Source organism: Schistocerca piceifrons, chromosome X (genome assembly GCF_021461385.2).
Source record: "Schistocerca piceifrons isolate TAMUIC-IGC-003096 chromosome X, iqSchPice1.1, whole genome shotgun sequence".
Classification (NCBI taxonomy): Eukaryota; Metazoa; Arthropoda; class Insecta; order Orthoptera; family Acrididae; genus Schistocerca; species Schistocerca piceifrons.
The window spans coordinates 148,281,637-148,305,021 of NC_060149.1; the positions used below are offsets into that span (position 1 = coordinate 148,281,637).

At 38.0% G+C, this 23,385-nt stretch overlaps 1 protein-coding gene across 5 annotated transcripts in view; it reads left to right on the top strand.

Annotated features, from left to right (window-relative positions):
- The first annotated feature begins 1,426 nt into the window (after positions 1-1,426).
- Positions 1,427-23,385, top strand: part of LOC124723235 (dnaJ homolog subfamily C member 5) — an 81,644-nt gene continuing 59,685 nt past the window's right edge. For 3 of the 5 annotated variants that reach the window (XM_047248427.1, XM_047248430.1, XM_047248431.1), the window contains exons 1-4: positions 1,428-1,559; positions 1,645-1,765; positions 8,144-8,282; positions 23,122-23,274. In XM_047248427.1, the coding sequence (XP_047104383.1) occupies positions 1,746-1,765; positions 8,144-8,282; positions 23,122-23,274 (312 nt within the window). In that variant the 5' untranslated portion in view covers positions 1,428-1,559; positions 1,645-1,745. Of the gene's footprint in view, positions 1,587-1,644; positions 1,766-8,143; positions 8,283-23,121; positions 23,275-23,385 lie in introns of all 5 variants that reach the window. The other 2 variants (XM_047248428.1, XM_047248429.1) reach the window with 2 other exon arrangements.

Below are 23,385 nucleotides of genomic sequence, written 5' to 3' on the forward strand. Positions count from 1 at the left end.
TCCATTAAGAATGTAGAAACGTTTATGTCATTGTGGGTAACCGTTAGTGAATTGTTTCAGTCGTTTCCTAACCTTGAAACGAGTTAGCCCACCCAAATGTAACAGTGCAACGTAACTTCCAGCAGCGATGTTCTGGAAAACTACTGCAGATACACGTCTGGGACATGTTTTATTCGATTCACCAGATCGATAACAACAAAATAAATGGAAATCGTGCTTTACTTTAGCCTTGTACAGTTATGCGATGGCTTCATATTAGTGAAGTTGTTAAATTACAGGAAAAATCTTTTATTAGCCGTAATTCCGTAACTAAACGTTTGCGGACCTGTGTTTATAAGATCTTTTTTCTGTAGTTTTACTTGTAGAATAACATATTAAAATATTTACATATCTTCGTGGATCACCCTGTAGATATAGATGTTCAAGCTCCTTATGTACCTCACCACGCCTGATTAACGGGAACACCACTAATATACTGTGGCTGCCTTCTACTGGTCACAGAGAATTGAAATACTAATAATTTACTTACACATTGATAGTGTGTGCGAAGTTACGTTGACACCCAACAATGCCTTCTGAGTGCTTCACAATTTTTAGACAGTCAACCGTGTACCTCTATTTGCAAAAGTCACAAATAAAAATTCACATACGAGGTTGTGACAGGTAAGGTATACTTTTTGAGTATCATTTCTTACAGTTCTTTTGGAGTCGTCCTTAGTTGTTCATGTTACAGCCTGTAATACGCTGACATCGTGTTAATTGCGTCACACATTATTTTCACCTTGATTTCTGTGTGAAAGTAGTAAAATACTGTCTTAGAATGTCTAGAAGCGTATGTGTGAATTGTAAAATGTTATGATATCTTGAGCGGTAGGATATAATAATGTTAATTTGGTTTTATTAAATGTTATAAGGCAAGCAGTTATGCCACTATGTACACAATAGTGTATGGCAAACGCCGGACCTTCGAAAATTAGTGTGAACCTACTGGCATTCTTTGGACGATTTTACGTATTTGTAATACGTACCTCATACAGTCATTTAGTTTGTTGTAAGTAATATTACAAAATTTCTCGTATGGATATATTCAGTGTTCTTCTCGTACATGTTTCTAAATACTTTCATAATGTATATTAGTGCTGTTTGTTGCTAGTAAATAATTCGTTGACGAAACCTATATAATCTGAGTGTCTGAATAGGTATTGGAAAGACTTGTTTAAGGGAAAGTAATCCGTAACATTTATACAACTGTTCTTTACAAGTCATTAACAAAAGCAACAATAAACGGTAAAAACTTTTGATTAAGATTGGTGTCTACAGCTGAAGAAGAACGGTATTGCACGGAGCAATCATGTTCTGACTTCTGATCATATTGTAAGACAATATCTTAGAGAAATAACATGGCGGAAATTATCTGTTGTAGTAATGTCTTTGATGCGTACGTATATATTATCAAGGTACTGGTCAATAGGAGTTCGGGGCTGGGTGTTTGGCGAAGCAGGAAGGTCGACAGCAGTGTGTTATATTATATGTAGTAAGGCGTTTTTTCCTCACTGAAGGTACTGATGAAAAGCTAATGAGGATATGTGAGTAATATGTAATATACTCTTCTTGATTTAAGCAGTAATGAGAACTGAAATGCAGCGTTTTGTTGAACTGTAGCTCTATGAACGGCGAGCGTAATCAATTCTACTGAGTGGCCGATTTATTGAAAGACATTTACGTGGAGAGAAGTGAACGGCACGATGGACAGGCGAAAATTATCGTAAGTCGTAATTTTTGTTATGGTGTGATCGATTTTCTTTTTATTTTACCTAATAAATGTCATAATGGTTGACAGTTGCCTGTAGTGTTATGCCGATGTATGACGCTCACAATAAAATTAAGTTCTGGCTGCATCTTTCAGCGCGTATCAGAAAAAGTATAGTGTTTAAGAGACTTGTAAAACGTGCTTTAAATTGTGCTAAGAGCATGATGCATGATAACGCGCTACTCTTATCCTTGTTTTAAACTGACAAAAGTTCGTTTTACACTTGTTTCAATGTGACGCTCGTTTTAAAGAAGAGTTGTTTTACTGTAAAATTTACGAATTATTAATTCAAGTTGTAATTTTTTATTGCAAACATTACGATCGAAAAATTTTATCAGTCTCAATAAAAAGCATATAGTGCATTCATCAATATGATAGGCAAAAGTTTGTGTGTTTTCTTTTTAAATAATTGAATATGGCCACAGATGTCTTGTTGAATGCAAAGAGGGAGATGCTTTGCCTTGCACTGTTACAATACTAAGAACGTGGGTGCTTTATTTTTGTGAAGCCTGGTTATGTTAGAAATTTTGTCACTCATGGAAACCAAAATGTAGTAGTACTCATTAAGCTTGAAGATTGGTTAGTTGATTGAATGCAAGCTCCAATTGAATTTTGAATTTGACAAACAAGAAGGAAAAATCTCGAGACATCATGTCACACACGTAGTTGCTCCTGGAGGGGGGGATGGAATTGAAAATACCCTTCAAATTCCAGTTTTGTGGTGTTGGTAGAGTCAACTGGAATGCAAAGGCCAAGCACAAATGACAAAAAGCCAGTTGTAGAATTTACAGCAATTTCAAAATATTTGTACAAGAGCTGTTTTGGATTCAGCAATAATAACATAGAGATTAATAAATCATGTTTGGAAATGAAGTAATGTTCCTCTGGAAATCCTGTTCCTCACCACTGTCACACACACTATCTGCCAGTTTAACACTACTGCATTTACCGTGAAATCTATCTGTAGTAATGATTTTGATAGGTGTCTGTGGAATGCAAGCCCCTGCTTCATCTCATCTTGGTTTTTTTAAAAAAAAAAACCCACAGAATTGCCATAGTAGGCCCTACTTGTTGAACCTCTAACAATTTGTAACAGATGGGTTGTCTGCTGGCTTTAAAAACACAGTAACATTGATGTGGTGGATTTTAATAGTCAGAAATGGCAACTTCTGCCAAGGAAGCAATTGCCTAGACAATAAAGCATATAACAGGTGCCATCATATGTCACCAGAAACATGCATTAAAACACACTTGTAATTCTTGTGATAAACAGGCAATGTCAGATGGAAACCTTCAGAATAGTATCAGTTATGCCAACAATTACTTAACTACCAGCAAGGTTACTACACTGTTAAAAAGAATTAGGGGAACATGGGTATCATCTGATTTGTTAAATATATTTTGAAACAGGCTGTACGTGTGGTCTTATTACATGGATTGAGATCTTTGCTTTCAGTGTAGCCAATGATTAAAATAACTCGCCATCTGTTGGCTGTGTTATGTATTAGTGTCAGGTGGCTCATCAGAAGGGAGTGACTACAGTGCCCCAAATGTTTTCTTTTGAGGTACACAGATGTCATTTGTCATTGGTGGATGTTGTCTTCAACCAAGCACATGCAATGCAATATCTTAGTGCAGTGTAAGTTGGCAGGATGATCTGTTTGATGAAGAAAGAATGTGTCGCTTCAGATGACAATGCCTCTGTGTGTCGCCCGTCGGTTGTCGACATGCTACAGAGAGGTCAGTACACAAGGCGGGTTGAAAAAGGTCATCGATGCATTACAATTTCCCATGAGACTGATATTGGGCCATCCCTGCATTGCAGCATTGTATGGATACTGCCAGAGCACTGAAAGATTATCTCATAAGGGCCACTGGAGCTGCTGTGTTCTATCGGATTGTAATGAACAGGTTATGGGAAAGGACTTTGAGATACAGCCGTCCTATTCAGAGTACCCCACTTGATTCGACATCTTGCAGTTCCCCTTCAGTTCTGCTGTTCCCATGTCAACTATCAGCTTCTTCACTGGCAAAATGTGTTATTTGTAGGCAAGTGTTGGTATCCTCTGAGGCAAGGTAGGGGCCATTTCGTGTGCAGCACCTATGGTGAGCAGTACCTGCCAAATGTTCTAGAGGAAATCAACAGTTTTCCGAGGTTTTGTGATGTGGGGGAGACTTCGTTGTTCACAACCTTATGGATCGTGTCATTGTCCGTGGTCATCTTACTGCCAGGCAGTACACTGAACAGATTCTGTTGGGCCATATGGAGGCTGCTGCTTACAGTGGTGGCCCTAAATTTCTTCTAATGTCAGGGCTTATGTGGCAGGCATCAGCAGCGATGTCAAGTGAAGCCAGGACAGTGAAGTAATGGAGTGGTTGGCAGTGAGTTCTGACCTAAACAACATTGTCCATATGTGGGACTTGTTTGACGGATTTTTCGTGGTCATCCTGTTCCACCACACTCTCTCAAAGAAATCTAATGGGCTCTCATTAAAGAATGGGTGATGATGTTTGGATTTATGGGGCGCTCAATTGTGTGGTCACTACTACCTTCATAGGCTTACAAGGAGCATGTCAGATACGTGTCTGGCAGTGATTAATGCTCACCTATTGAAGCCTTCAAAGTCCAATGAAAAACACCCAGGATGATGGGATGAATGATTGTTTCCACTTTGTTTTCGAGACCTGTCACACATTTAAGTTCTTTTTATGCAAATGATTGAGAATGTAATGGTTTATTCTGTATTTAATGTTTGAAACTGTAAAGATGTAATTTGGTAACATACCCAGTTATCAATTATTGCTTAGTGGAGTATGGCAGATGCCCAGAATCATGCACAAAGCTGTTAACACATTGACTGCTGCAAATGTAGTGATGGATGTTTCATTGCCAGGCAACGACTTAAGGCGTGAGGCTTTGCTGCAGCTGGTGGCAGCCGGTGTGTTAAATATCCAGAACTGACAGAGCCTGTAGAGAGTGCCAAGTTACAATATTGTATTAAATAGGTTATCTATCTGAAGCAGTATGCTGCTGTGGGCATTTCCAGTATTGTGGATAAAGGTGGTACAAGAAACACAGGAAGAGCAGTCTTGGTGTAAACAACGTTATCTTTGGGGTCGTGTTGATCTTAGAATAAATAAAGAGTTGGGGGTTTGAGCCTAACTCCACACCCTAAGATATATTATAAATTTTCTGTCACTTATTGTTGCTTTCCCCTCTCGTGATGCTTTTTATATGTGGTGGGAATGTGGCTGTATGAGTTTAATATTTTTTCCATAATCAGAGGTGTACTACCTCCCGTAATACATTAAGTACACAGATGTGAAGGGCTAACCAACCATGAAACCAATGTTTACATCACTTTACTTTCATTACACTATTTTCTACTATAAATGATACTGTTATGTTAGTGTGTGATGATAACAGCAATGAAAAGGAAAAGGCTTGCCATTGCTTTGCTAGTCACATTGTAAATGAGGAGAATGATGAGATGATAGCTCATCATACAATTACATATGTTAGTCTCTTTTTTTGAAATTTGGATGTTTAGATGTATATGCACTTGTTTATTCTCTGCTACAGGTGGAGCAGATTGTACCTTAACAACAAAAATGTTTTCAGCATGACTTGCACAACTACTGCTGTAAAGTCGGAGCAATCTTCCATGTCATTATAATTTTGAAGCATTGATAGATGTGTTTAGCAAGAAAGCTGTTCCTATTGCACCTCAGAGTATGGCTTGCAGGCCGATTAATAATTTTAATGTGCCATAGTCACACTTTTGATTTTTTTTTTTTTTTTTTTTTTTTTTTTTTTAAACTCTGTTGGTTCATCTGCATAACTTGTTGGACTGGCACCAACAGAAGTGTGTCTTAATTTCACTTCAATTGAGAATGTAATAGTGAACCTCTGTAAGAGGTATGTACTACATGTCATTGCGTAAGTGATTTTACTTTCACAGACAGTTCTTCATTTTTTAAGTGACTGGTCATGGAGATTAAGTGACTGATTATGGTCTTTTATCACACAATCGCAAAAGCATTTCACAGTGCTATAACTGGTTTTGACCAATCTGTCTTAGTAGATTGACTAAAAGCACGTGTTACCTTTGCATTGTCCTCATACCTTGTTTTAATTGTGTTGACAAAACGAAGGGAACTTTGTGAGCACTTGCAGTATAACCATTTAGTCTGATGGTGATAATTGGCTGATATAAATCCATTATATCATTATCAAATGCTTTTTTGATTGTGTTGTAAAAAAATAAGATAACACTCTCTGCTACGTCAGGCCCGGAGTGCTGCTCACAGAATGTGAAGATTGAAATTAATTCTTCATTAAGCAGTGTTTGTCTGTGAGGTAAGGTTACTTCATTATGTAATGTACTTCTGAATTATCGTTTCATTCTGGACATTTGATAATTTTGATTGGTCTCAAGCCCAATACTTTATTCAGCTAAATTTTGTTTGGGTTTGGGAAGACGAGACTGACTTAATGGGTGCTCATTTATTCATAAGTATTATTCTGTTTACTGCCAAGCAAAATATGATTGTCAAACTCAAATTAGTCACTCCACTCTCTTTCCTCGTTATTTTGAACTGATTAAGATTAATTCAGTTGTGGCAGGTAACAAAATACCTGCTATACAATACTGATCCCTAAAGTAAGAGATACGTGAACTAAGTTGTGATAAATTTGTTGTAAAGTTTTGCAAACAAATTTTTCTCTCACACTAAGTAAGTGTCGTGAGAAGTGGTAAATCGTCCGATTTTACTACTACCACCACCACCACCACGAAATAACTTTGAATTCTAAAGTAAATAAAATTATCTCGAATCATATGTCTGCTAACTGTGCTATATCTCACTGCCTTCCGCATATTGGACTAGGTGGGCTGAAGAAGGCTAATATTGGACAATTTTCCTGCAAATCCTAATATTTTTCTCCTTCATCACAATGTAATTGAGAGTTACATATAAAAGCAACAGAGCTCCTTGTGTTGTTCTTCATACTACCCATTCTTATATGGTAACTACTTAAACTGACCATTAATGCAGGCATTTCATTTAGGTTTCCTATGTTGGGTATAGTTTGATGTAGTCTAAAGGCTGATCTTAAAAGATTTTTCTCAGCATCTGTAAATAAACATGCAGTCTGTTTAAAAGTTGTGTTGACAGCCACATTACAAAACTATTTGTGCTGTACATTTATACACACCAATTATCATCATCTAGTGGTGAAGAATTAAGTTGTTGTTGGTAAAAATGGAAAATAATTATTGTCAGGTAGCTCACAAAATTGTTGCTGGTAGGTTATTGTTCAGTGTTGAGAGATTTTGCGAGACATGTAGGGCTTTCTGTAAATGTATTCAAAGTGGATAACTGATATTAAGCTGGCCAGATACTTGAAAGGCATTGAGTAAAGTGCTACGGAAATGGTTTGATTGTTCAGTGAACTCAGAGGGAAGATTGAAGGTAAAATAACTCAACAGGAAATGGTGCATCAAGAAATTTTAATGTAAAATCTTTTAATTCAGTGATTGAGTTATGTGGACAGACAGTTGTGTTATAATGGTTTCTTCATAAAAATACAAGACAGATGGATTTGCAGTTGCATATACACTCATTTTGCTGATGTACATTTCAGTTTTTCTACTCAGCCCACATCATTTTTGTTTGGGTATGTAATCTGTATCTAATCGTACATTCAATTCACACTTTTGTTAACACTGTACTTTGCACTAAATGCAAACTCCAGTCCAGGACTGTGTGAAATATTTGGAGGTATGTAGGTGTAATTTTTCAGGTGAAAGCAAAGTACGTATGTTGAAAGGTAGTGTGTTCATCTTTTCCGTGCATTTGTTTATCTTCCCATCTCATTGTGTAAAAAGAGGTGCTCAATTAGGTTCTTCAGTTGATCAGACTAATGCTTATTACGTTAGAAAGCAGCAAAACCAGTTTGAGAAGCCTGTGCACAAACTTTTGAGATTTTGACCTCATTAAAGTTTGTTTACTCTTGTAAATTCTGAGAGATCATCTCATATTTGTCACCTTAAATGCAATATTCTTTCTCAGATGCAAATGGAAAAAGTGAGTAAATTGCCTTTATCTTCCATTGCAAGACAGTGCGTGCTTATTTAATATAGTTGCATAATGGACTTTCAAGTTGTAATATTTTTTTCTCAAAATGTGTGTGTATTAGCTAAGTTCAGATATTACAGTACATAAAATTTTGAAGTCTCTCTTTACTGTGTTAATAAATATGCCAAGTAGGCAATGTAATGAGAGCTGCAATGGACCTCATTTGTTTCTTCTCATTTTGGACTTTTATAGGACATCTGGTGATACACTTTATGTAATTTTGGGTCTCCCGAAGACAGCTACAGCAGAAGATGTCAAAAAGACATATAGGAAACTTGCCTTAAAATACCATCCTGATAAGAATCCGAATAATCCAGAAGCTGCTGAACGGGTGAGTTACTTACATTTGTGTCTCTCTTTTTTTTTTTCAGTTGCGAAGATGTTGGAAACTGTTACTTTATTCCAATCAGCTTATTTTTCTGTTGAGGTTCCCTGGAGACTGTCTCCAGGGAATCATAAGTAAAGGAAAGTTCTAGCACCTGCCCCCCCCCCCTCCCCCCAGCAGCAGCATCATCAGCAGCAACAACAAAAAAAAACACACACACACACACACACACACACACACACACACACACACACACACACACGACAGAGTTAGTTATTGTTATTTAGTTTACAGATATCTGGATGTTACAATGTGTTTACTGAGGACAGTAAAAGACAATCCCATTTTCATAATGATGTTTTTCTTGGATGAAAATACTGTGCAGCAGTTAGTTCTAAGGCTGAGAAACTATATGTTGAAACCACAGACTGCAATGTACGTACTACTTTTAACATTAAGGTTTTATGCTACAGGAAGCTTTGAGTTGGCGATTTGTTTAGAGCAGATGTAGCAACAGCTCGCAGAGCTGTCTGCAAGGTATCAGCCTACATTGCCTCACTGAAGAAAGAATGCGTCAAAGCGCCTTTGGAAGGAGCGACATGAGGAAAACCCAGTGTGATTTTTTTATCAAATAACAAGGTGCTGAGGAGTGTGCTCATCTCCCAAATCTCCTGGTGGTGAAAGAGCAGAGAAATTTAGGAATCCTGGGTAGTTTTCATTAAATGTAGTATAAGCAATCTCAGACTCTAAGCTTAACCAGAGCATATTACACTGTGTACAAAGCACTACATATAACTTTGGGGTGAAATTCTGTGTATGAAGAAATTCCAGTACCAAAAGAAAATTAAACTAACATGGGTTGCAATGCAGTGAGAGTGGGAATAATTAAGAATGCGTTTATATAAAATGGTGACACCTTTTCCTTGTTGGCCATAGCAACTTTTACTTTTTATTTCTTTTTTTCTTCATTGTATTGTGTCTTTATATTGGCCCAGTAAGCATTCCAGGAAACAGTCTGTTTTGTAAGGGGGAGAAGTTTGGAGATCACTTCTTTTCTGTTTACTGTCCTCCTCCTTTACACCAAAACTCCTTCTATAATAAATGCTGTGTATCCATGGAATAAGATTAATATCTGCAGTCAAAGTGTGATAATTAGGTCAATATCCGATTTTAGCAGTGTTGCCAAGCATCTTTCATATTAACTTAGATTGACACTGAAACTCCTTTAGTGCATCCATGTTTAGTGGTGTACAACAAGGCTGAGTCCTGAACAGTGTAGTTTCTGAACTAACATCAAAACTTACCTCTGGTCACAGTTTACACAATCTGTCCTTAGTGCTGATTTTCCGTTAGTGTAGTGTGGTGAAGATATGTAGCTCTTGTAATGATTCTTTCAAGTTACATAAATCAAACAGAACATGTGAAGAGTGGAAATGTCAAATGTTCGAAGTGCCATTTTCTGTCACAAAACGCATTTCAGAGCTATTGTTTTCTCAGTACTCTGTGGTGTGTCCCTAGGCTTGATCCAAGTGCAAAATTATGGAGAAAAATGTTGCAAACATTCAGTACTAGATGGTGCATGGTCTTTGTGCCAAGCAGTGTCTCCCCATGCAGGTCAAAGTGCCAAGCATCGTCTCCTCTGTGGTTTGAACAGGTAACACACAAGGTTGTGGTGAATGGGAGAAATTTTGGGCTAGGCCAGATTTTGCGTTTACAGAGAAATGAAGAAAGGCAAGCAAGATCTTTATTCTGCAAGATTTACACAAGACTATTGTCAGCTAAGGCTATGAACCCATTCCATGTAGTTCCAATGCATGCAACTGACTATGATTTTAAAAATGTTGTTGAAACATTGTCAATGCGGGCGTTTAAGGTCTCCAAACGCACTGTGGTCAAAGTCTCTCATGCTCGTTCATCTCAAATAGCTATTGAAGACTCTGCTATGAAGCATAAGAATGGAAAAATTTCAATTTATCTAAGAGGACAGACCTAGACTGATGCAAGCAATACCATACTTCATCTGAAAGAGTGACCATGTTTCTCAGCTGCAAAACAGAAAGACCTATTGATGATATTTCTTCCTCAACAGCACAGAGAGAGCTGCAGTAAACTTTGCAACATATGACCCCAAGAATAGAGTTGTGTAACAAACAGAAGTTGTTACTGAGAGATTTTTTTCCTTCAGCTCAATTTTGGTTTTTTCCTTGTGAAACAATTTAAAAATAATGAGAAGTGATTTTTGTTGACTACAATTCAATTTTAGTTAAAACATTACTGCTGCATTCTGTACTTTTTGTTATCACAAATAAAATGTAATGCCTCAGTATGAATAGCAAAAAAAAAAACTTTTTGGCTCTTGGAACCAGACAGTTCCTTGGCATGGCACCTAGAATGTTCTTAAGTTATTTATTTTATAATTTGTCTCATTATCTTACCAATAAGTTATGCAGAAGAAAGGATATAGTGTCTATGATTGCCCTGACAAATGTGAGATTTGGCACTTTCGAAATTTCCATTCTTCAGTTTATCATATTAAACTGATGATGGTTTTCCACAAGTGTGTGTGTGTGTGTGTGTGTGTGTGTGTGTGTGTGTGTGTGTGTGTGTGTGTGTGTGTGTGTGTCCTCTCGTGAAAATATTGCCTTCTTACACAGTAATACAATACTTCTAACAACTCTTGTAAGTCTTGGCTTGATGTGTAAGATTGTATGATTTTTGTTTCAGATGCTGGTATTCTTGTTTCTATGGGTTTATTTATGCTTCATAACTTTTTGTTTGTAGTTAACTGTTGCTATCTGAGTTTACATATTGTCATTTTGTCATTTGGAGATAGTAAGGGGAGCTGCGGACACTAGAAAATGAAGTATCAAGTTGAAAAATCAGAACTTTTCCAACATATTCTTCTGTTTATATTCAGTAGAGTGGCAACAGCAGCAGAGGCACCCAGAAACACTTGCACCTTGTATGGGAATAATGCCATTGGGCAGTGCATTGCAAAAAAATAGTTTAGTCATTTTGTAGAGGGTTGTTTTGACATTAGTGATTCTCCTCATTCATGAAGATCTTTGCGGTTTGATGAATATCATGTAAATGCTTTAATACACAATAATTCATGTCACTGTACTCAAGAAGCAGCAAATGTGACGAACTGCTATCATTCCACCATCGTGAGGCACTTGCATACGATGATGAAGGTTCAAAAATCATCTGTATGGTTACCACATGCTCTAAGCCAGACTCACAAAAATAAATTAGTAGTCATATATGGATCTCTGCTTGCTCATCATCAATTGGCTCATGAACACCACCAACCATTCCTATCCTGTATTATTACTGGTGATGAGAAATGGTGTCTTCATGCTATCATGAGGAAAAGAAAGAAATGGTTTAGCCCAAACAAAGCAGCAACTCCCAAAACATGCTTGCTTCCACAAAAGATAAGGTTATGGTCTGATGGAACAGCAATGGTGTGGTGTGCTACAAATTGCTTTCCTGAGGTGTAACCATCACTGTTTGCATTTATTGTCAATAGCAAAGATGTCTTGCAGATGCAAACAACAATAAGGAAGACTGTGTGAAATGATGCTACTCCATGATAATGCCAACCTGCATTGTGCTGTACTGACAGAAATTGCTATACAGGAGTTGGGTTGGGAAGTCATTCTACACCCACTTTATTTGCTTGATTTTGCACCCTCAGATTTTCACTTTTCCACTCTCTATTGTACAAGCTTCAGTGAATTTCCTTCCTGAATGGAAAATGCACTCTGAACGTGGCTGAATGAGTTCTTCGCTCCAAAACCACGTGATTTCTACATTTGCGAAATTGAAAAGTTACACCAACATTGGCAGGCTGTTGTAACTAGTGAAGGAGAATATATTATTGATGACTACTCTCTCTTATGTGTATCTGTTGAGTTTAGTAAACTTACAGAAAAATGCTACAAACTTGTGCACCAACCCAATATTACACCTAAACATTTACATCAAATATGCAGACTGAAAGTTACCCATGTGAAATAAGTCTCACAACGACATGAGCTAATCACTGTCATTTGAAACTGTTGTGATAACATGCTGTAAGCTTTCAAATTGGAATAAAGTAGTTGTTTGGTTGCAAATGATTTTATATTTTTATTCTGATTTATCCACCTAATTGGTAGAAACAGTGCTACTTCAGTGGAGAGAGCTCTCTCTCTCTCTCTCTCTCTCTCTCTCTCTCTCTCTCTCTCTCTCTCTCTCGACTAGTGTGTATGTTAGAGAATGTGCAAATGAGTACCTGGAATCCAAAAGATTATTGGTGTGCTCTGGCTAAAAGGAAAGTAATAGATATCACAGATCAGGGTGACAGATTAGGGTGGGGAGCAAGATCAAATGAAAAACACTTGTCAATCTCATTGAAACTCTGAATGGTACTTTTGTTAAAGTTGTTAACTAGTTTTCACCCTGTTCAGAACTTTAAAGAAAGATAGTTAATTCAATTGTCTGCTTCACAAATTCTGCAGCAGATGTATTGCACCAGTAAGAATCAGTTACTAACTAGCATAGTCTTAAGATTTTGGTAGTAGGTGAGACGAGGTGGAGCAATTTCAACAAGGGGCACTTTGAATTCGTCGTCGCTGGAACTTCTGTTTGATTTGCCAACAAATAAACATAAAGTTCCACTACAGGAGAAAAGCTGAAATGGATACCTATCCATGTTATCCATAAGATGATTGATATTCAGTAAATACTATTTTGTGGTGTCCAAAGTAAAAGCTGAGTTATTTTTTTCAATAGTGTATTTTAGTCATTTAATATTAAATCAGGTAAATAAGATTTATTGACCCAATTAATTAAGAGACTCTGCATCTTGATACGCTATAAACTATTTGCAACACTGTTCTAAAAGGAGTAACAGTGCTTTAACATTAATGGCTGCTTACAGGACAGATTTCAATGAAATCTTTATAGGTAGATCTCAACACAGTTGAAATGTTCCTCTAGCCCATCTACATAAGTTGTTTTGGCAATCAAGTAGTACTATATCTGAGTTGGCATAAGTCAGTTTGAAAGCTGGCGACAGCACTAAAAATTGCAGTGGCCAGGATGCCCTGTCTCTTAGAACAGCAGCAGATCTATATGGGATGTACTATTCTGCTGTATTTGACAGATTAAGAGAGTTCTGCAATTGATATTGAGTGACAGCAGTTGGGCACCATCATCACGAAATTGTTACCACTCAAAGTATACAAGTCAACAAATTTTCACTGCAGATAAAGAATGTTAGGTTTATGATTCCACTGTTTAAAGTTAAAAATATGAGCTATGGACTGACAAATCACAGATTGCATACAAATATCCAAAACTGGGTAAGCTCTAGCATAAAGACTTCTTGGGCTGTAATTAAAATAGCTGAAATTGATGGGGTTTCATGAGCTGATAACAACAGCTCACCTTAAGGACACCTGGGAACATTAGCTTATCAAGAGCAACAGTTTTTAATAAAGCAAATTTTTTGGCTTTCATGAACAAGCTATTCATTCAGGTGGTTTCATAGGAGACTGAATATACAGCCTAGATGTAATTGGTTTTTGCTTGCTGAAGTGAACTGCACAATTTGGTACATTGTTCTGTTTATTTAAAAAAAAATTGTATCGGTAATTTTGCTGCATTTGCACCTATCATATATTATAAGCCTGTTATATCAATAAAATATGTGTTTATTTCAGTAAAAAAAAATTCAGATATTATTTTAATGTTGTATAGTACCCAGCCTCTTGTTGAAAAGTGCTCCATGTTAGGGGTACATTTCAACTAAAAGTATGCTTCTACTTAAATGTAAAAATTGTTTGTTTATTACTAAGAATTGTGGTAAAAATTTAAAAGTGCCCCAAAATTCTATTGTATCTAATAGTGATAATTACAGAAGTATGTTACTTATGAAAAGTTTAAGGTGTTGATCTGTATCCCCTTGTCCCCTACATACCAGTAAACATAAGAAACATATTCTTGCTCAGGGAAAATTACTTGTTTCAGAAACTTTTCTACTTGGGCACAGAAAGAGAAGTTGTAACACACAGGTTAAAACAATATGTAAATGAGTTGGACTTAATGATAAGCTCCAGGAAACAATGCCGGGAATCAATTTTTTCTTCTTTTTATTGCATATTCTGATAATTTTGATTGTGTGAACGTTAAAACTGAATTTTTTGTGTTTAGAGGTCATAACCTCAAGTATACTGACTTATAAGAAATACAAATTTCACAGCAGCAAGAGTACATAACCTGTCAAGAAAGAGTATTTGGAGACTTTCAAAGAGACTGAGGTACTTGCATTATGTACTTAAAGATTACCTCCAAATGATGGGAATGAAATTAAGATTTTTTTTCCCCCTTTCACACACTGTTTATCCTTTCTCTATAGAATCTCACTAGTGATGCAAGGGTTGGTTTCCTGGAAATGTTTCCTAAGGTTTGTGCATCCTAGTGATAATGTTGACTGGAACATCTTAGAGTAAAACCACTGAGTAAAAAAGTCTGATTTCCTCAGATACATGCCTGCTGGTATTTAAGTTCAATGCCAGTATTTACTACTAGTGCTCACTTTGAACCAAATACAGGAGGTGAACTGTTTTAGCCACACAATCTAGGAGAATCTTCAGTTTGTGATACAGCACTTCACACAACTACTTATTCTTAACTGTTTTACTTACAGAAAATATCTCTCTCTCTCTCTCTCTCTCTCTCTCTCTCTCTCTCTCTCTCTCTCTCTCTCTCTCTCTCTCTCTCTCTCTCTCTCTCTCTCTCTCTCTCTCTCTCTCTCTCTCTCTCCCCCCCCCCCCCCCCCCCCCAAATTCCTCCTCACCTCCCTTCCCTCTCTCCACCTCTCCCCTTCCTACTCACCTCCCTTCCCCCACGCCTCCCTTCCCCCACGCCTCCCTCATGTCTTGTATTTGATCATAATAGCCTAGCTGCTTCATTTGTGTTCAATCCAGTCCCCACTACCACCTGTGACAGTAAATAATTTCTATGTAAGAGACGAAGCTGTATCAACGTAGATTCAGTTTCAGACAGTTACTTTCAAAGTCTCTTACTGCATCAGTGATACTTGTTTATCTGTAAACCCTGTAGATCTCTGTTGGAGGCTACTGAGTATGCCGTGTCGAATTTGGCCTTTGCCTTCTCCTATGTTAGTAAAGATGGTGCAGTGTGATGTGAAGTTGCATTTTGGGAAGTTGTTTGTGTAGTGAAACGCCATATGGGTAGGTGATCAGTAATCAACACTGCTAATGTTGTGCGATTTGTTGAGATGAAGTAATGATCAACTCTTCTTCATAAGGTGATGTTGGTGTAGGGTGTAGATGATGAATCCAAGTGATGTTGGTGTAGAAGATGAATGATTTGCATATTTTCTGGTTTCTACTGCAGTGTAAAAATATTATCAGTTAAACAGTTCATTATTGGCATTTATAACATCGTTCATTTAATGTAGCTAGAAATCTTGGATGTACAAACTTTACATCACTGCTGGGATTTATCAGTAACTTGAAAAAAGATTGTTCTCCAGAGTGATTGTAGATGCAAGTGCGAGCGGTAAGATGATGAAAGAACATTTAAAAACATTTATTCTGTCAGTTGGGAATACACATTTGCCAACAAAGTCACTAGTACTGTGTGACTCCTGGCAGAAAGATGAACAGGTACTACTGATGTCTAGATGTGTATTTCTTCAGACAGGATAAAATAAACTGAAACTGGTATAGGCATGCTTATTCAAGTACAGAGATATGTAGACAGGCATAGTACGACTCTGTGGCCGGTAGTGCCTATGTAAGATGACAAGTATCTGGTGCAGTTGTTAGATTGGTTACTGCTGCTACAATGGCAGGTTATCAAGATTTAAGTGAATTTGAGTGTGGTGTTATAGTCGGCGCATGAGTGATGGAACACACCACCTCTGACGTAATAAAGTGAGGATTTTTCTATAAGACCATTGCATGAGTGTACCGTGAAAATCAGGAATCCGGTAAATTATCAAATCTCTGACATAGCTGCGGCCAGAAAGAGATCCTGCAAGAACAAGACCGACAACGACTGAAGAGAATTGTTCAGTGTGACAGAAGTTCAACCCTTCCACAAATTGCTGCATATTTCAATGCTGGGCTTGCAAACCGCTCAATGAAACATCATCGATAGGGACTTTTGGAACCGAAGGCCCACTCATGTACCCTTGATGACTGCTTGACACAGAGCTTTACTCTTTGCCTGGGCTCATGAATACAGACATTGGACTGTTAATGACTGGAAACATGTTGCCTGGTTGGACGAGTCTCATTTCGGATTCCACCGAGCAGATGGACTTGTACGGGTATGGAGACATCATGAATCCATGGACCCTGTATATCAGTAGGGGACTGTTCAAGCTGGTAGAGGCTCTGTAATGGTGTGGGTGTTTGCAGTTGGAGTGATATGGGACACCTGATAAGTGTAGATAACTCTTCCAGATGACACGTACATAAGCATCCTGTCTGGTCACCTTCATCCATTGGTGTCCGTTGTACATTCCGACAGACTTGGACAATTCCAGCAGGATAATGTGACACTCTACATGTCCAGAATTTCTACAGAGTGGCTCCAGGAACACTCTTCTGAGTTGAAACACTTTTGCTGCCCACCAAACTCCCCAGATATGAACATTATTGAACATAGCTGGGATGCCTTGCAACTTACTGTTCAGAAGAGATCTCTACCCCCTAGTACTCTTACGGATTTATGGACGGCCCTGTGGGATTCATGGTGTCAGTTCTCTCCAACACTACTTCAGACAGTAGTAGAGTCCACGTCACATTGTGGCACTTCTGTGTGCTCATGGGGCCCTACATGATATTAGGCAGGTGTACCAGATTCTTAGGCTCTTCATTAAATATCCCAAGAGAATAAGACTTTCTTAAACTGCATTCCGGGAACATACAGACAAAATTGTGTGACAGATTATTTATCATGAAAATGGATTCTGCCATATACAAACAATATCTGCAGAAGTACATATACCAATGCTCCGTTATACACAGCAAAATGCTGGCTCTGATATTGGTGAACCTGTGGTCAACTTCAAAACTGAAAAGTGTCCTTGTCATGGAGTTCAGCACTGATATTATAGAACGTGCAGCTATGGCGTGTGATGAACTTGCTTTTCTTCACTGTGCATTTTGTAGTAATTCACATTACTTTGAGCATTGTATTAAAAGCCCTCACTTTCATTTATAGTTAAGATATCTGTGTTTTGTGTTTGGTTTCTATAATGACATTTGCAGTGACATGTAGAGCATGTTTGCGGAGGTAAGACACTCACCAGCAGCACATTGAGACATACGTAATGGTCCTGCAACCAAAATTTCATACAGACATGTTTGTTGGAATATAAATACTTTCCTTGTTAGTATTTTGGATAGTATAGTGTGTTGAAAGCACTGGGTAATGTAGCGTGCCTGTTTTGAAAGGTTGACATAAAAGCTTTTTTTTTTATCATTTCTGTTAAACTCGCGAGAAAATACTTTGTACAAAACATCATGTACAGTTAATTGTAAAGCAGCATAGAAACAATGAAACATGGTGTTGCTTACTTTATTCTCACAAAGTACGCCTGTGACTTCGAGCAAAATTATGAATTTTTGCTATTGCAGTAGACAATTTTGGTACAGTGTAGAAGAAAAGCTCACACCATTGTTAACGCAGAGGGGCATTTGAAATAGTTCATTAAGACTTACACTCAATCTGGAGTGTGTTGCTGTGGTTATAAACACAGTGCCTCAACACTGAAACAGACAACAAAAAATTTTGTGCAGCTGAGTTCTGATTTATCTTGTAAAATTATCTCTATTTTACAAGCAACTACAGTTCTCCTAATAGTCTGCTCAAACAACTGTTTGTTTTGTGACACACTCTTCTTATATTTCAATACGTTGGATATATTACACAGCTTCAAAATTAAAAATAAACTTTCCATTGCCAAGCACTATTATTCAAAGGAATGATCTGAAGTTGAAGCTGTGTTGTTGATACACCTCCATGTGGAGTGTTGAAATTTTGTGTCACAAGTGGTTGTAGGAACTGTGATCACCAAAAAGGAGATAAATTGAGATTTCTGCTGTTATTGTAATATCAATGTCAGGCATTTAAACTGTGCCCTGTGAAGCAGAATTTTCAAACAGCAACCACAGATAACAATATCCTAAATAGTTCTTTCTGCTGTCAAAAATTTGCACTGACAGCACACATTATATCGGTTCGCTATCCTGTTAAAAAATTACTGATAAGAGTAATCTCAGGCAGTAAGAAAATGTCAGGGAATTAAGCCGCAATTAAAAAAGGAAAAACCCTTGCTTCCAAATTTTTTTTGCGCCCCCCCCCCCTCTCCTCTCTGCCAAGATATACAAATATACATTGCAAGCCACCATACGGTGGAGGGTATCTGCACTAGTCATTCCTTTCTTATTCCATTCACAGATGGAGTGAGGGAAAAATGACTTTCTGTATCCCTCCGTATGAGCCCCTATTTCTTTTTTCTCCTTTTCGCTATCCTCGTGTGAATTTTATGTTGGCAGTAGTAGAATCATTCTGCAGTAGCTGCAAATGTCTGTTCTATGTATTTCCTCAGTATTGTTTCATGAAAAGAATGTCATCGTCCCTTCAGGGATTCCCATTTGAGTTCACGAAGCATCTACATAACACTCGCGTGTTGATTGAAACTACTGGCAACAAACGTAGCTGGACACTTCTGAATTGCTTAAATATCTTCCTTTAATCCGACCTGGTGGGAATCCCTAACACTCTGACAATAGTCAAGAATGGGTCTCGCAAGTCTTCTAATATGTGGTCCATTTTGTAGATGAGCTACACTTTCCTTAAACCCTCTCAGTAAACCAAAATTGACAGATCTTTTCCCTACTGTTGTCCTTACAAGAATGAGACAGAAATTACATATTATAATTCCCTCTGTACAGGTCCAATTTTAGGCCATGTTTATTTTAATGCAATGCCTTTCAAATTGAAATTATTGTTGATCACTGTGATGATTCCTTGGTTTGACAAACAATTCCAGGAGCACAGTGATAATTGGTGGCTAGGAGCGGCCAGGTAGTGGCAACTTAACAGATCTGAAGTTTTCTCTGAACTCATTTGTAGGATGGAAATAGGTTTTTATTGGAACCATGGCCTAAGGTGTCAGTAGAAAATACACTGTCCAGCCACATTAGTGTGACCCCTGTTGGAAGCCTGAACAATCTCCTTTTGTTCTGTGGTCCACGTATACTGTGAGTTATGTGGCACATTGCATTGTACTGCTGGTAGAAACCACCGTGTCAAGGAAAAAGAAATTGCATGTAGGGATGCGTGTGGTTCCAAGGATAATTGCATACTTGTGTTGATCCATTGTGCCTTCCAGAATGACAAGATCACCCAGGGAATGCCACAGAGATATTCCCCACACTGTAATGCTCCCTCCTCTGGCCAGGACCCTTCAAAATATTGTTGAATAGTGTTTGCTTTTTGTCCTGATGACAGAGCATAAAACATGATTCATTTAAAAGAACCACCTGTTGCTGTATTGGCCTGCAAATTCCAGCCTTCATCACCAATGGACTGCAGTTAGCAGGGGTGTGTGAGCCAGGTGCCTGTTGCAGAGGCCTGTACACAGCAACATTCGGTGGATGGTCGATGAAGAGTCACTATTGGCAGCCCATTGGTTCATCTGAGCAGTCAGTTGCTCAATTGTTGCATGTCTCTTCAGCCGTTGTTCACCATTGTCATATATGGCCTGTGGTGCACCACAGTTGCCTCACCACTGGTTTTAGGTAGCAATGTTCTTCATGCTCTCTATACTTTAACCATGGTGATACGCAAACAGTTTACAAACATAGCCATTTCGCAAATCCTTGCACCCTTGGCCTCTAAGCCAATGATTGTGTCATTTTGGTCGTGTGATAAAGTGCTCAGTTTCTACGTTACAACAATGACTGTATTGTTTTTCCATGTCCCCCAACATGCATTATACACTCTTCACTGCTAGTGCTGCCACCTGCTGTCTGTTAGTGCTTGTTGCATTTTCACATCTAACATAAGTGGTTGTCAAATTAATGTGGTTAGACCGTGTAGTCTCTACCCTGACAGAGTATGGTTTTCTTGTGGAGCCCAAGTTTGTAAATAGAATCCTGCAGGGTCACACGGCTCCACTTTTGTTGGTGGCTTGGAATAATCAACATGTAGTATCCATGTAATGTCCATCACAGAGGATTTTGTGATGTGGTAGGTGCCGTGTTAGTAAAAGTCTGACTCTAAGGTCTCTCTCACTTGGGGGATTAATGACTTTTGAAGACTGAGTATGATGATTACTTTGCGTGAAACATAAATGGTCTTTGTGATTCATGTTATTGGAGTAAAATTGCAGCTGCTGTCAGTGTAATGCTGTCAGATTCTGTGCCATTACTGCTCCTTATTGTTAGTATTTCTCCCTCTCACTTGTCTCAACCCTAGTAGTGGGTTCCTTGACATCATTCTGCAACTTTAATTTTTAATTGTTGCTTGATCACATGTGAAACCTGACATTGAACACTAGTGCACTCTTTCTTCCCGATTTCCGTGCTTAATTAGTGTTTTTCTGTAAATTGTAAATGCAGAAAACATTTCAATTATATACATCAAATTTTGGAATATCCTATTACTGTGACTTGGGATGCAACCCTTCCTGTTCACCTACATCCTCATGACATGCGGTAGCAATGTTCTTCATGCACTCTATACTTTAACCATGGTGATACGCAAACAGTTTACAAACATAGCCATTTCGCAAATCCTTGCACCCTTGGCCGCGCGACCGCAGGTTCGAATCCTGCCTCGGGCATGGGTGTGTGTGATGTCCTTAGGTTAGTTAGGTTTAAGTAGTTCTAAGTTCTAGGGGACTGATGACCTCGGATGTTAAGTCCCATAGTGCTCAAAGCCATTTGAACCATTTTAGAACCCATGATATGCTTTGATTAATCAGTGTTCAGATTGACTGCTTGGTCCCTGCATGTAAGTAGGATCGAGTAAGATGCTCAAAAGACCTCAGAAATGGGAGGCAGGGAAGGTGAATCACCACAATATGTAAAAATTAATTGTCTGCAAAAAAATTGAGTTAGATATTCGTGCAATCAAAAAGTGAAATGCTGGGCATCCGAGCACAAGTCTTTATAGTTTGTGTGTGCGCGTGTGCGTGTGCGTGCGCCCTTCTTTTTTTTGTGTACAGGCATAATAGTCCATGCAAGTAATTTTTAATTGTCAACTGGAAAGAAAGGACATAGATTTACTTTTTATGTATATTTCCTGACTTCTTTTCTTCTTTAGAAATATGTGATAGCCTCCAGGACACTACTTTGGGTTTCCCACTTCAGGTAAGAGAGTGGGCTCAGGTCAAATGAAGTGGGGCTGGGGGAAGGGGGAGTTACAGAGAGAGAGAGAGAGAGAGAGAGAGAGAGAGAGAGAGAGAGAGAGAGAGAGAGAGAGAGAGAGAGAGAAATTTTGCACAAGTGAAACAGTTAAGCAACTGTTCAAAAGGCTTAGTTATCATTGCCCATCAAATAGTGAATAAAAGGTGAGCAAAACAATTGGACAAGTCAGACTCTAATTTCACTACACAGTGCATGGTCACTGCTAATAGCCAGAATTTCTTAGTGCCAGTGTGGTGTAGATTCATTGAGATTATATCTAAAAGAGTGATCTCCAGCTCTTCAGCAGTTGTGTGAGGTGCTATGTACTTGGGTTGAAGTGAGCACTAGTAGTAAATACTGATATCTTGAGTTTTAATACTAGTAGTCATGTATTTGAGCAGGTCCAATTTTTTTTCCCCTCTAAGGTGTTCCAGTCAACACTACTCCATGATGCACAAGCATTAGCAGACATCCCCAGGAAACCAGACCTTATATCACTAGTGAGATTTTACTGACAAAGGAATAAACAGTGTGTGAAAAAAAATTACTTTTAGTTTTCGTTCCCATCATTTGGAGGTAATCTTGACGTACGTAGTGGAAGTAATCTCAGTGCTTGTATGCTTTTTGAAAGTTTCCAGGTAATATTTCTTACCAGGTTATGTAAACTTGCTGCTGTTAAATTTGCGATTTGCGTAGGTCAGTATACTTGATCTTATGATCTCTAAAAACACAAAAATTCAGTTTTAACATTCCCACACCCAAAATTATCAGAATATGCAATGAAAGAAGAAAAAAAATTGATTTCTGAAGTTGTTTCCTGGAGCTTATCATGGAGCCAGACTTGTTTGTGTCGTTTAGACTTGTGTGTAATACCTTTCTCCCCTATATGTGTCCAAAGTAGAAAACATTTCTGGCAGAAGTATCTGAAAAGTCGTTTTACTGAAGCCACAATGTGATTCTTAAAATTAAGATACTCATAAATATGTTGATGTATTTGTGGACCAGAAAATTGAAATAACTGTTTTTCAAGATTGAGAATTCACTATGATGCTTGTTTTAGTGATGGAATTCCTCCACTGTATTTTCCATTGCCGATTTTTATCTCACCTTCATATATTTCTGTATGAAATACCACCATGTGGTACAAAATTTTGTGATCAGCTTATATTCAGTGGCTTTTTTAATATTGTAAGATAAGAATTTGAAAAGTCAGCTAGACGTGTTAGAGAGAGAATTGAAAAGACCTAAAAGTGGTGGTAGTTACTTTAATTTGGGTTATGTTATGACCTGTTGTCTTAAGCCAGTGTGGTTATTGGAACATATCTTATTCATCTTGCATTAATTAAATGTGTGACTAAATTTTTCTCTGCAAAATATTAATGTGCTTGTTCGTTTTAAAGTTCAAGGAAGTAAATCGAGCACACAGCATTTTGAGTGATTTGACAAAAAGGAATATATATGACAATTATGGCTCTTTGGGCTTGTATATAGCAGAACAGTTTGGAGAAGAAAATGTGAATGCCTACTTCCTAGTTACATCTGGGTGGTGCAAGGTAAGTAACATTATTAGAGAGTGAAAGAAAATCTCTTGTTGGCAGTATGACTGACTCTGGGGGCATTAGGTGTCATGGGAAATGTACTGTATTATGCCAACCCAGCATGGC